The sequence below is a fragment of the Leguminivora glycinivorella genome, chromosome 4, assembly GCF_023078275.1.
Source record: "Leguminivora glycinivorella isolate SPB_JAAS2020 chromosome 4, LegGlyc_1.1, whole genome shotgun sequence".
Classification (NCBI taxonomy): Eukaryota; Metazoa; Arthropoda; class Insecta; order Lepidoptera; family Tortricidae; genus Leguminivora; species Leguminivora glycinivorella.
In genome coordinates, this window is record NC_062974.1 from 22958915 (window position 1) to 22972950 (window position 14036).

The 14036-nt window shown below is 35.4% G+C and overlaps 1 protein-coding gene and 1 non-coding gene across 9 annotated transcripts in view; both read left to right on the forward strand.

The window, feature by feature from the left end:
- The window catches only part of LOC125225340 (PAX-interacting protein 1-like), a 194384-nt gene that overhangs the window by 70373 nt on the left and 109975 nt on the right, over positions 1 to 14036 (forward strand). For 6 of the 8 annotated variants that reach the window (XM_048129000.1, XM_048129001.1, XM_048129002.1 and 3 more), the window contains one exon: positions 9445 to 9468. The exons of the other annotated variants lie outside the window; for them this stretch is intronic. In XM_048129000.1, coding sequence (XP_047984957.1) covers positions 9445 to 9468 — 24 coding nt within the window. The remainder of the gene's footprint in view (positions 1 to 9444; positions 9469 to 14036) is intronic. 8 annotated transcript variants of the gene reach the window in all.
- Positions 11158 to 11230, forward strand: Trnak-uuu. The gene has a single exon. It is a non-coding gene; the product is annotated as a tRNA-Lys (tRNA).

A 14036-nucleotide genomic window follows, 5' to 3' on the forward strand; every position in this document is an offset into this window, starting at 1 on the left:
AGTTGAGCCCGTTAAGACGCTACAGGAGGGATCAATGGGGGATGTCTGAAAATTTTAAAATCGCCTGATATTTTTTCTGGTGATAGGAATAAACATTTCTATTTACAGAAAAAAGTTACAGATTTTTTGGTGGCACCATACATTTTATAAAAATAAAAACGTGTTGCTCGACTGCGCGTACGACCCACTTCGGCAGTTATGAGATTTGTCTTAGTCTTTAAAAAAATTCCATTTTGAATCTGTGCTGGCCACAGACACTGACAGTTGATTGTCAGCTTGACATTTTTCTCGGAGAATTCATAACCATATCTGGTGAACTATTTATTACTGTTTTCGACTCATTTTCTCTCCCTGGCCTCTGATTTTGCCTCCTTCTACGACTACCTTCGCTCTCGAACCCCGGACCGTGATTTTACTGGCTTAAAACGACGACCTTTGATTTTAAACCCTGGACCTGATTCTACTTGCATTAACGAAGACGTGTGCTTGCCCTGCTTGCTGCCGACGGCCTTTGCGGTGAACCCCGGACCTGATTACAATTTTTAAGCCCATTGAATTGGGAAAACGTGGATAGGTACTAGCGATTTTGTAAGAGCTAGTTCATCTAATTTGCCAAAATGTGGAACAGCGACAAACACAATGCCTGTGAAGAAGAAATTGATGAAAGATGCAGAGATATTTTGGATAGAGAATGTGTATCCCATTAATTTTGAAAAGTGCAACTACATGTTATTAGAGTGTAATAAACATAAATTTGTCTTGATCTATATTAACATTATTACTCATTTTAGCACCCATAAGTACGTTCTCACATTATTCGATCTAATACCAGATGTTGGACCGATATCCCATACATTACAGGCGTCGTCTTGGATTTTTTCCATTGAAATCCTTCCGACATCCGATATTGGATCGGGTAATGTGAAAACAGGCTAACTCCTAGTAGTGATTCATAAGCGCACCTACCTACAGATGAGAACTAGAGAAGGACCTGTGCCCTAAACAAATAACTTTAGATTGTTGGTTTATTGTCTGCTTTAAGTAGTTAGTGCTCAAAAAGGAAATGAGTTTGCGGTGTGACGCCTACTGCTTTTCACATCACCCATTCAGAAAGGGTACTTTTCGGCCCTGTTAGGAGGGAATTAAGTGACACTTTTCTGTTCAATAACTTTGTCTGGCCTGTATAAAATATTAACGCCACGGAAAGTGTTTGCACATAAGTAATAATCAGTAATCAGTAATTCTTTATTGCTATCATAGGTACATAAGTTGGTACATTTCAGTAGGTATAGCACAGCTATGAACCCTGTAAGGGCACTGCAAATATAGTTCTTAATAACTAAAAATCTTAATACTTACAATCTTATAAATCTTAATACCTATATAATATTGCTATGAGAACATTTTTATGTTGTAACATATTTTAATATTATGTATAAAAAAATTGTGTTGATTAAGTGCATAATATTTTTACAACAGACCTGATTAGTATTTTGCTTATATGATATGAAAAAAAAAGTGTCAAATGGTAGCAATAGTAGATTGTGCAACAAGGGAGAAAAATGAGATATATATCTTGAGTGTAGCAAGGTATTCTTAAATTTAATCCTGAGCGTAGTGAGGGATTCAAGTGTTAAGACACAAGGTGGAATTAAATTTGCTACACATATTAACATCAACTTTTAGGAAATTTATATATAATGATATGTTATATGAACATAAAAAATGGTATGTTATGTAACCATGTAAAAAAAATGTGTCCTTGAAGGGAAAAGTATCACTTTGGTCCCTAATAGCAAAGAGGAAAAGTGCCTCTTTGCACCCTCCTCGCAGTGCAGGGAAGAAAATAACCCTTTCTTTTCGAATCCCAGTCACTACACTCAGTATTCAATTACATATAGAATACTTCACTTTGTTCACAATTCAATTTATATCCTCGCTATAAATATGCAATTTTGCTCCCTCGTAACACAATCTACTATAGTGCTGTTAATCATGCTTTAACAGTATGGAGGGCCATAGAAGAATATGGAAAGCCATAGCCGACTGAATTTGATAGTAACTTGACAGTAACTCGACACACATGACACACACAAGTAAAATAAAACAACACAATAAAATAAATCAATTATATTTTATTATAGGACATTGCAAATTATAAAAAAAAATGTATTTTACCATATTTTTCCTATTGGTCTATCCAAAAAATACACATTTTATAAAATGCCACCGTGTCAGATATTTAAGGCTTTCTTTTTTATGATATTATTGCCAGCGTGTAACTGCATTTTAAGGTTGGTAAACAAGACACGGTATCTTACACTTAGGTGGTCTTCACAGCAAAATCGCACTCTGGTTGGGCAGTTCCTGCCAACCTATTGACACCAACTTTCCTTCAGCTCCTTTCTTAATATGAACAATTTTAAATCTGGGTTTTGCTGGTTGGTTTTAGAACAAGTTGGTATAAAGCATGTTTTGGGATCCTTATATCGTGTTTATGTACTTGCATTCATTATAACAAATAGTGTCCGGAACTTAAAAGCGATGATCGTCCTTATATCAAGCAAAATCAGAAGTCAGGGAGGCAAAACGGATCGTAAACAGTTCAGCAGGATCAGGTCCAGTGTTTAAAAGCAAACGTCTTCGTTAATGCAAGCAGAATCAGGTCCAGAGGTTAATATCAAAGGTCGTCGTTTTAAGCCAGTAAAATCAACGTCCGGGGTTCGAGAGCGAAGGTAGTCGTAGAAGGAGGCAAAATCAGAGGCCAGGGAGAGAAAATGAGTCGAAAACAGTAATAAATAGTTCACCAGATATGGTTATGAATTCTCCGAGAAAAATGTCAAGCTGACAAACTGTCAGTGTCTATGGCCAGCACAGATTCAAAATGGAATTTTTTTAAAGACTAAGACAAATCTCATAACTGCCGAAGTGGGTCGTACGCGCAGTCGAGCAACACGTTTTTATTTTTATAAAATGTATGGTGCTTCCAAAAAATCTGTAACTTTTTTCTGTAAATAGAAATGCTTATTCCTATCACCAGAAAAAATATCAGGCGATTTTAAAATTTTCAGACATCCCCCATTCTCCATACAAACGCTCTCGCCTATTTGCTCCCTGGTTTTTGAAGATAGAGTAATGATTTTTTCAACAGGTTATTGTTATTTTTATGTGTCGGACCGGGTGTCCTGCCGTTTCGCCAAAAAACGTTTCGTCAAATTTCATTTCCCAATAATCATATCGCAATAGTTTCATTTCCCAAAGTATTGTTTGGCAAAGGTATATTTCGCAATGAATTTGTTTGGTCAAATTATCATTTGGCACAATTTTACTTAGTCAAATTTTATTTAGACAAAACTTTATTTCGCAAACGTTTTTAATGGCAAAACTTATATCCCAAAAACATGTTTGGTCAAAATTTCACATCGCAAATTTCGAAAATATGGCATTTGCATTTTCATTTCTACGGGATTAATTTAATTTACCGAAGATTTTTTTGCCAAATTTAACTTAAAATTGTCAAATGATAATTTCAATTTTATTCCCAAGGCTTCAGTTAGACAAGAAAAGTTTGCTCAGCTTTATTTTTGTCAAATTAATTACTGGACAAAACTATTTTGTCAACTATTTTTTTTGTCAAAGAATGTTTCTACAAATTACACCATGCAAAACCACGTTTGTCAATAAATATTACAAGGCATAAATGTAATGTAATAATTGTATTAGTATTGTAACAGAAAACTCGTGTGTGACAGGGTCAGTTTAGGTGCGACGACGAGCGAAGCGAGGAGGAGCGTGTTAGGTTGACAGTGAGCAAACCGAAAATGGCTTTTTAAAGTAATTAAAAATTAATAGAACATAATGGTCTTGAAAACATAAGGTTTCTTTTTAATAAAATGTATCCGGACATGTAAGTGAAAATGTCATCCTTGACATTTGCAGCAGGAGGAAAAAAAGTACGACATACACATTATTTCACACAAATCTTGGATACAAAGTATAAAATCAACAAACAAATTTCTAGTGCGCCATTTAATTACAATATATTGGGAAATGGAAATTTTGCCTAACAATACCTTTGACTAAATAATATTTGGTAAAATGAAATTTGACCAAGTAAATGTTTTGGGAAACAAATACTTGTCAAAAAAAGTTTTGCTAAATGTCAATTTGCGATAAGTTGTTTTGCCAAACGTTTATTTGGTAAATGATAATTTGGGAATAATATTTTGGGATGTGAAACTTTGGGAAACGTTTTTTGGCGAATCGTCAGTAAACCGTCGAACCGAATTGATTTTTTTGGTATTGTTATTTTTAGACGCTAGAGCCCATCATAAATTTCCAATAACAGTTTTATTCATTATGGCTTAAAAAAGATGTGGTATTTAAAATTGGTGACGATTATCTAAATAAACTAAAAGGTCCGACACAGATTATTTCATTGTTATTCAGATTATCAAATTTGATTTGAGAATTGAGAGCGGAACCTCGATTCCAAAGATTTTTTCGCAATATCTTTTAACTGAGTTGTTCTTAATAGACATTTTTTTTTCGATAAGTCTAGTTAATAACACTAGTATATTAACACGTTCGCTGCGGCAAACCAAAACCTTAACCCAAAATCTAGTGCGTTACGAGGCCCAATCCGCCCCGTAATAGTTTACATCGTAGTGCGTTACGGGTATAAAAGTGCCCCGTACGCCTAAGTCTGTTAAAAGTGCTGTAAGTTCCTGAAATATTGGATTTTCCAATATTTTTTTCGACTAACTGTAAGAGTATGAAATTTCCTACGTCTCATTATCCCCGCACGTGGATACGATAAAAACTCAGAAAATTATATAGAAAAGAAAATACGGGGTTATTTTATCCCCGTATCGCACTAAAATTGAAAAAATACGAGGCTTAGTACACCCCGTAACGCATGTAATGTATTAAGGTCGATAAATTAGTAGTGATGGGAAATAAAACAATCGATGTATATGCTGTATTAATAGAAAAATTACACATCAAAAATATGATACTTCGCACTCTTGTATTTTTGTGAAAGTAGTTAATATAATTAAGTAACAAAGAGAAATAAAATAAGATAAACCACCACCGTTTTTACATATTAAAAACATATATATAATTACTTGCTTGCAATTAGATGTCAATTTGTGGTGATTTTGACGTTTATTGTGTGGGATAACCTTTGTTCTTGGAATATAGTAGTTCTAACGTGTGGTTCGAGCGCTTCACTTTTAATTTGCCGATAACAAGTATTTCAGTAAGCACTGCACTAGCGATACTGTGCCCACAACCCCGTACGGGCCAGCAAATTCTTTTACGGGGTTCATGGAGACCCGTATCGCACTAGAAGGTAATTTTTGTCCCCTGGTCGGTACGGGGTTCCTGAGACCCCGTATATAATTAATATATCAATAAATAATACTTTTGAACAGAAATCCAAATGTATATTTGTCATTTCCGTAGTTGTAAAAATGACCAAAATACAGCTTCCGCACCAGCGGAGAGAACACGATTTTTCTCACCCGCACTGAGTGATGACAGCGTACGGGGTTCAAAAACCCCCGTAACGCAGTGAACGTGTAAACTAGAATTCTCATTTTAGCATTTTCGCTCCTGTATGTCATACCACGATTCTCGTTCTCTCGCTCTACCCATCTCGATTTTTTTTTATTGTATGTGTAGATTACAGAGGAAATAGGTAGTGTAGCACGACCAAGTTTCCCACGCGTAACGCAGGTAGAAGGTTCCGCCGGCCCTTCCGATTCCAACGGTACCGCACCATTTTTTCTACATTGCGCTGGCCGGCCACTGCAGATGCGCGGGTCCAGCGTCCCGTTACTCCCGTTACAACCCCTCCACGCGGGGTGACGCCACGCCGCAGGAAGGAAGGAAGCGTCGCTTTCACCCACGCCGTCGGGTGGTATAAAAGATCGCCGGGACACATCCCAAATCAGTTGACATCCCAGTCTGCTCCTAACTAGGACCTTACTCTAAGCCTAAGCTAGCTCCTTACTAAGTACGGAGAAAGCCCGTTCCGATCACACATTGCGTAAACCCCTGCGTTTGGCGTAAGGTCGCAATTCCGATCACACACGGAGAGTCTTCTACTAGCAAGGCGTGAGCCCGGTTCGGAGTACGTCTCGTCACGTCACCTCTTTTCGGTACACCCGCTACCGTCGCGTCCATAGTCAAAGTTCAGTGAAAGCAACAGTGTACAGTGCTAGATATACCACTCACGGCATTCGTGTTACTTAGTGTTACTAGACTACATTGTATAAGACTATTTGTGTAAACTTGCGTGTAACTCTTGTGTTGTCTAAATAAATCCAATTGGAATCGTTGTTGTTGTTCTGTTAAGCCAGGCCTGAACCCTCACCATCTTATAAGAGTGTCGACTTATTGGGACCCTCAACCCAATTAGTCTGCGCTCGGTAAAGGGAACAACATCACCCCCTTACCACCTTTCACAGTAGTTTTTATTAAAATCCTTTGACAGCTATCATGAATATGATATAATAATATATTTTCTATTATTAGGACGGAGTTTATTTGAAGCATACCTCACCTGACTGATAAGGAGAGAATAGGTACCTATTTATAGCCTAAAAGTCGCATTCATTAGATAAGAAATTGACACGTTTATTTAGCTGTTTTTTTTAAGTAATAAGATGAAGACCGTGTCAGTGTTTCGTCAGTTGACGACCAAAACTTACCTACTGGTAACAAACATTAACTTTTTTTCTGGTACGAGTAGTCATTAAGTAAGTCGGTTTTTAATATCATTATCAACTGATATTTTCTTTAACACTAATAATCATATTAAACACCGAAAGTATAAAGGTTAATTTTAATCACATTTGCTAATTGATAACCAACGTTGCGTGGTGAGTATTTAGGGTTCCGTATCTCAAAAGAAAAACTTAACCCTTTTCATTCGTGCGTGTGTATCCGTCCGTCCGTCCGTCTATCGCAGGCTCACAGCATTTTCATCTGAAACGACTGCATCAATGAAGTTGAGATTTGACAGTCTAGTGCAAAGGTTTCGTATAAAATACCTAAGTAACCTAAATTAATTGACTTATATTTATATGCAGACAATTAACTTAAATATATCTGTTATTTTTATACTCTATGTATGGTATAGATATTCTGTTCTGGCTGCATTTTACTCGTAGGAACTATTAAAAGAAATCAGTTAAAAAAATTAAAATGGAAGATTTTTGAACATGCCACGGAAACCCTGGAAAAGGATTTAGATTCGCACTTGATCGGTTTTTTTTTTCTTAGCTTGACCGTATTATGATTAGGGTTGCAAAAAAACGGTTTTTTTTCTGGCTTGAAAAAAAAACATGAAAAAAAACCGTGAAAAAAAACAGTTTTTTTTCTGGAGTATGTTTTTTTTCTAAAGTACGAAATCTCAAAATTTGCAAAATAGTTAATACTTTTATACGGTTTTTTAGACTTAATGTTAACTATTAAACGAATTTAATCAAATACTTTAATTTCTGGTCTTATAAAAGTAACATTTACGAAATCTGTAGTTGATAGTTATCACTATTTACTGTTGGCAACACCACCGCCTCTCCACGCTACACGCAACATCGGGGATTCCCCAATAAACGTTTGTATACTGAATGTTAATTGAATTAAAATGTACGTTATTGTTATTGAAACACGTTACAACTCACGAAAAACCATTATTGTCGTATTATTTGTTCATCTGAAAAAAAACCATATTTAGAAAAAAAACCATGGTGCTCGGTTTTTTTTCATGTTTTTTTTTCACAATTCTGAAAAAAAACATTTGGTTTTTTTTCTATTTACAACCCTAATTATGATAATATTTTTTTTAGAACGATGACTAAGCCTGTCTGCTCCTGTTCATGTCTTGACTTGATAAAACGATTTAAATTTTCATACTATAGTCAACTGATTAATCATTGATATATTAATTAATTACTTATATACGACAAGGCACTTCATCATCAGCATCAAACTGTCAAAACAGAGATTTCTCTAACGGTTGTCGTTACAGAAACGTGACGACAGGCTTAATATACTATGTTTTTTATCGGTTTGTGTGTCCTTCCCATTAATATCTCATTTTGGGAAATATAAATGCTGACTACTATAATTACGATGATTATTTTCGAACCATACATAAAATGTATGTTATTTAATTTCGTGTCTCTACAACGAAACGCTAAATAATTGGTATATATTATGTATTTTAAAAGCATTTTGTTCGTTCATATACGATATTGTTAGTTTAAACCTAAAATCTATAGACAACTTGTTGGTTCTATTGAGTTGAAATTCGACTTAGTATGACTTAAGTATGAATTATGAAAGATCGATATGAAGCAATATTTTGTAGTTACTACAGCAAAAATGAAATGCTGAACAACAGTTACAGTTTCCTACCCTTTAATTAAACTCTCGTGAAGATGACATACTTAACGCAATAAACTTCTAAGGATAATCCGTCCTGCTATGCTATTGCTAATACAAATAATACTAACCTAACTGATGATAATTTTCTAGTTCTTTATTGCTAATACTAAGTTCTTAAGACTTTCAAATAAAAATTCCACAATATCATAATTCCAGGTAAACACATTCTATTAAAAGCCTGCGGATCGGCCAGCGTGTTGAACGCTTAATTAGCAAAGTCAAGTTCTTGAACCTGCACCGCATTCCAGGGTTTTTTCACCCTGCTGTGCCGACACGCACTTGGCAAATTATAAGGGGTATCGGACCAAGCTATGCGAGGTCTAGGCTAGGCTAGTTTTGTACTGCCTGGCAAAAAAGAGTACAAAGTAATAGGGGCGCCACCGTTTATATATTTGTATGAGAAAAGTAAGATAAAACAATTGTTTCGTCCATTTCTACTCTTTTTTTTGCCAAGCTGTATCATAAGTATCATAACCCCTTTAAAAGATGAGGATGCATGTATGAACATGAATTTCCAATTAAAGTCATTTGGATTTTATTTATCAACAGAGAAATTAATATAATATACTTGTGTTTAGCTTTGAGTGACTCCCAGCCCAACACAGAAAACCTTTATGTTCTCCAGAGAGATTTCTTAGTTCAGATTTTCAAGTTACTTATTTTTTTGATATGCACACTTACACAAACATTCACTTAAACAACATTATTTTTATATTCCCATATGCAATTTAAATGTCATGGAGCGCTAATTTGTTTATTGCATTAAAATGTAAGGCGCAGTTAACAAGTACTACGCCGTAAATAAAAAAATAAAACAGATTATAGCAGTCCTTCGGTTAACCTTAATAATCCACCCTACGTCACAAATAAAACAATCTGTGTATACATGTGTGGCGTATGTGATGGTCTGTAGCGTACCACGTCACTGTTGGAACAAGGCCTAAGCGCTAATGAATGCACTAACTGGCCAACTTTCTGTTACAGGTACTGCAGTTTGCGACGCACACCGTGAGTCATTTAGCTGATAAAAGTGACGCGTCGAGACGAATCCCTAACGACGCGCAGAACCATTTACTAGAACCCACATCACAATGTCCGCTGACGTCACAAATCGTATCACAACAAGTTACTTTCACCAACTCGCATCTCCACCAACAACAGCCTTCTCAACTCAACCTCATCCCCATATAAATAAGGTTGACATTAAAACCAACCGCTAAAGATACATACTCGTTTACGACAGTCACGCCTCCTAGGGAATTTTATGGTTTAATTTACATCTTGGTGTGCTATAGGAAATTGCCGATCTCTCGATAAAGTCTCGACACGTCATTTTATTCCACCTTGTCGATATTTTCGCTTATCCGACGTCAACTTAGCAAGATTTCCAAATAGACATAGAAATCTAGTAATAACTAAGAAGCTTGCTTTTTTGACGGATTTCCATCCATATACTTCATCATAACAAGAGTTCGTTTTTAGCAGATCTTATGAAGTATTTTGTAGCATAGGTGTCTAGGTTTTAGAAGTGAGACATCAAAGGAAAGACAAGTGTTTGTAACATAGCTAATAGAGTTTACCTAAATATATCTAAAATACCTTCCTTTGATGCTGTAGCTTATAAGATCTCTGTTAAAATATCGTTTTAGTGTTTTTAGCCTTCGTTTTCGCTCTAACACGTTCAGCGTTTCTTATAAACTTACATTCACCCGTTTATTGGGTGATTGGTTATTGCCAGTAGAAGCAGCATTGTCGGCGGGGCTTGAAGTTTTTCGTGTTTTGGCGCCGTCAACCATTTCTTAGGCTGCCTTTCCTGAGCCGAAATTAACCGGAGAAGAGACGTGGAATGCACAAATGTACGCACCTATGATTGCTTCTGACTCCTCCCTTCTCCCAAATAGCAAAATAAAGAGGCAGCCTCAGTAGCCTCACTAAAATTTGTATATCATAAAGGTACCTATTTCTTTTTCTACTGTGTTTCTAGTAAAGATCGAATTGTTATATTAAAAGTCTGGATTGCAGAGGAGTTCAACGCAAAATTTAATGAGTGACGAATTTTAATTTACATATTTCATATATTATCTGTCTCGCGAAAGTTTTGCTATTGACATTTTAATTTTCCTTAGCCATCATTATATTATAAATATGTATTATAATATCAAAGATTTTTCTTACAGTATATTTTGTAGGTAGATTCGTAATGAATTAAAATATAATATAGCAAGTATTTCAATAAGTGGACACAGTGCCTAACGATAGCCTGAAAACCGCTTTTTATACAGGTTGAATCAGCTGACCACATTCTATTGCAGATTTTTTTTGTGTGTATGGACGAAAAGGGGTTTCAACGATGGAATATTAAGTACTCAATGACTGTATGCTGGATTTAGCATTGGTATCAACTATCAAACAAATAAGTTACATCTGAATTTGCAATCAACCAATCATACGACACATAGGCAACGTAAATACAGCGCCATCTGTCGTCGAGTAGCGGAATTACGATCATTTAGCAGAGCTATACAAGTGCACAAGAACAAATAGTATGTCAGGCATTAATATTTTATGTTACACGTGTAAGTTGTAAAAATTATGATTCTGTTATTTCAACCTCGTAGATTGAGGCGTAAATTGTTTTCATATCGGTAAATTCCTTTCGTCGAAAGCTCTACCTATTTTACGACAGGGCAGACATGAGCCCGGATAGCTCAGTCGGTAGAGCATTGGACTTTTAATCCAAGGGTCCAGGGTTCAAGTCCCTGTTCGGGCGGCTCTCTTTTTTTCCTTTTTTGTTTTATTTTTCTTGAATCTCTTGTTTTTTTTTACGAAATATATTGGATAATTTGATGAGTTATTGACCAAAAACTTCATTTTGTTTAACACTTTCGCTACCAAGAACCCGACTGTCGGGCACACCGCTCGTAGAAGCGTAGCCGATTACATGGGTTTCCCCGTATGTAGCGAAAATGTCGTAGCGCCGCGTAGAGCCCGGTTTCGAAAGTGTTAATGATGATATTTGATGAACAATATGTATACATACATAATTAGTTAGAAAATAAACTACTTTATAAATCTCTATTATTATTTTAAAAAGTATACATTTGTAAATATAACCTTTGATCCATTATTTTGTACTGCAAATATCATTTAAAAATATAATTATAAATAATAAAAACATTTTGATGTGAAAAATAAAAATGTAAATTTCTCCAATTCATATTAAGTTTATATTTGTCCGCGCCATCTAGCGCGCGTATTCTAAACTACCAGACATTTGTACTAATAGTGTGCGGCCTGCATTCTACATAGTTCAGAAGCTTACCAATAGATGGCGCGTTATGATGTATGTGAGCTTAATTTTAGCTATACTGTATAGATGGCGCTGGTAGTTCGTATAATTTCAGTTCTTTGATTTTTGTTTTATAATTTATATGTACGTTATAATGTTAACTATTTTTAGGGTTCCGTAGCCAAAATGGCAAAAACGGAACCCTTATAGTTTCGTCATGTCCGTCTGTCCGTCTGTCCGTCTGTCCGTCTGTCCGTCTGTCACAGCCGATTTACTCGGAAACTATAAGTACTACAGTGATGAAATTTGATGGGAATATGTGTTGTATGAACCGCTACAAAATTATGACACTAAATAGTAAAAAAAAAGAATTGGGGGTGGGGCCCCCATACATGTAACTGAGGGATGAAAATTTTTTTTTCGATGTACATACCCGTGTGGGGTATCAATGGAAAGGTCTTTTAAAATGATATAAAGTTTTCTAAAAAACATTTTTCTTAAAGTGAACGGTTTTTGAGATATCAGCTCTCAAAGTCGTAAAAAGTATGTCCCCCCCCTCTATTTTTATAACTACGGGGTATAAAATTCTAAAAAAAATAGAGGTGATGCATGCTAATTAACTCTTTCAACGATTTTTGGTTTGATCAAAGTATCTCTTATAGTTTTTGAGATAGGTTGATTTAACTGTAATTTTGGTTAAGTTATTGGTTTATTATATTTGCTGCTACGGAACCCTTTGTGCGCGAGCCCGACTCGCACTTGGCCGGTTTTTATATATTTTTTTGTTGTGGAAAAAAAATTTTTTTTGAAAGAAATTGTAAAAAAGAGCATCTCGTGCAGTAAACGACATACCTACTCGGATAAACATACTATGCTCGCTGATAAACATGCTGCGGTCAGTAAGTAAGACTTTAAAAAACACTGTCGAGGTCAGTAAAAGTATTAATCAAATTCCTAAATAATGTCTTCATATGAAATGTATTTGAATACGGTATCAGTTTATTTTAACCAAAATGTCTGTTATGTGCATGAGCTACAAAATAGCAAAAGTCCTCGCAAAGTTAAACTCAAAAATGCCTTGACACTTTATGTTGTTTCACCAAATGTTGTTTTTTAACGCGTAACTCGTCAAAAATTCACTATTTTCAAAATCTACTTTAACTTTATAATAAGTTGGGAATACCACGACGTAGTAACAGAACACTACAAAATGCAACGTTTTGGGAATACCCAATTTTTTGTTCCCTTTTTTGCAGACTGCCCGGGAAAATTCCCGGTAACAGTTTTGTTGAGAAAACAATACCTCGAACTATCTCGCGTGAAATGCAGAGGGTTAAAAAATTGAATTGTGTAATAAGTAGATAGTGTTTCCATAATAGAATTTGACAGAAAAAATCTAAACTTATTTTTTACACATATTTAGAATTGCAAACAGGACTTAATAACGTATAATTATGTTTTTAACACTAACCTCCGAGTCCGACGTCTATTCCGAGACCACGAGGACAATGCAGTTCTTGAAACGTCGGAGGTTAGTGTTAAAAAGATAATTATACGCGATTAGGGGGCCGATTTTTGAATCTCACGGCGTTCGAATTCAGAAAATTGTCACCGAAATTGCCTACTATTTTCAGTGACAATTTTCTGAATTCGAACGCCGTGAGATTCAAAAATCGGCCCCTAGGTCCCGTTTGCAATTTTAAATAGGAAAAATCGAGTCAAGTATCTGGTTGAGAGACTTGAGAGTAAGATTAGTCAGACTCTGCCTCCTTAACTTTTCGTAGGTATGTGTCTTTTCTAAAAAAAAAAATGAATTCTAACCTCAGTTCTGCATCTAAAAAAAAAAATGAATATAAATTGGGGCAGGATACCTGATGGTATACAAACAAGATGTTAATTATACAAAGAAAAACCCAGTTGCTGTTTTTATTTATACTTATTACGTTACACTTGACCCCCGTCACGTGTCGGAAAACAATAGTTTTTGGCTTTGCGCTTTATGTTTACCATTTGAAACGTTTTTGCAAACGTGATCAGTAGACAATAACTCACGAGTTTGAAATGATTTTATAAAATAAGTAAGTAGAACAGTTTCCGTCTACAGTTTAATTTCCTCAAAAAATTTCTATCCTGTAGCTAAGTAAAATTCTCTTGGTCTAGAACATAGATAACTTACAAATTTACCATTAGGCGTACGTTTTAAATTAAAATGGTTTACTTTAAGAACAAAGACATATTTTTAACTCTGCGCACATTTTCAAAATCCTACAAAAAGATGACAACTACA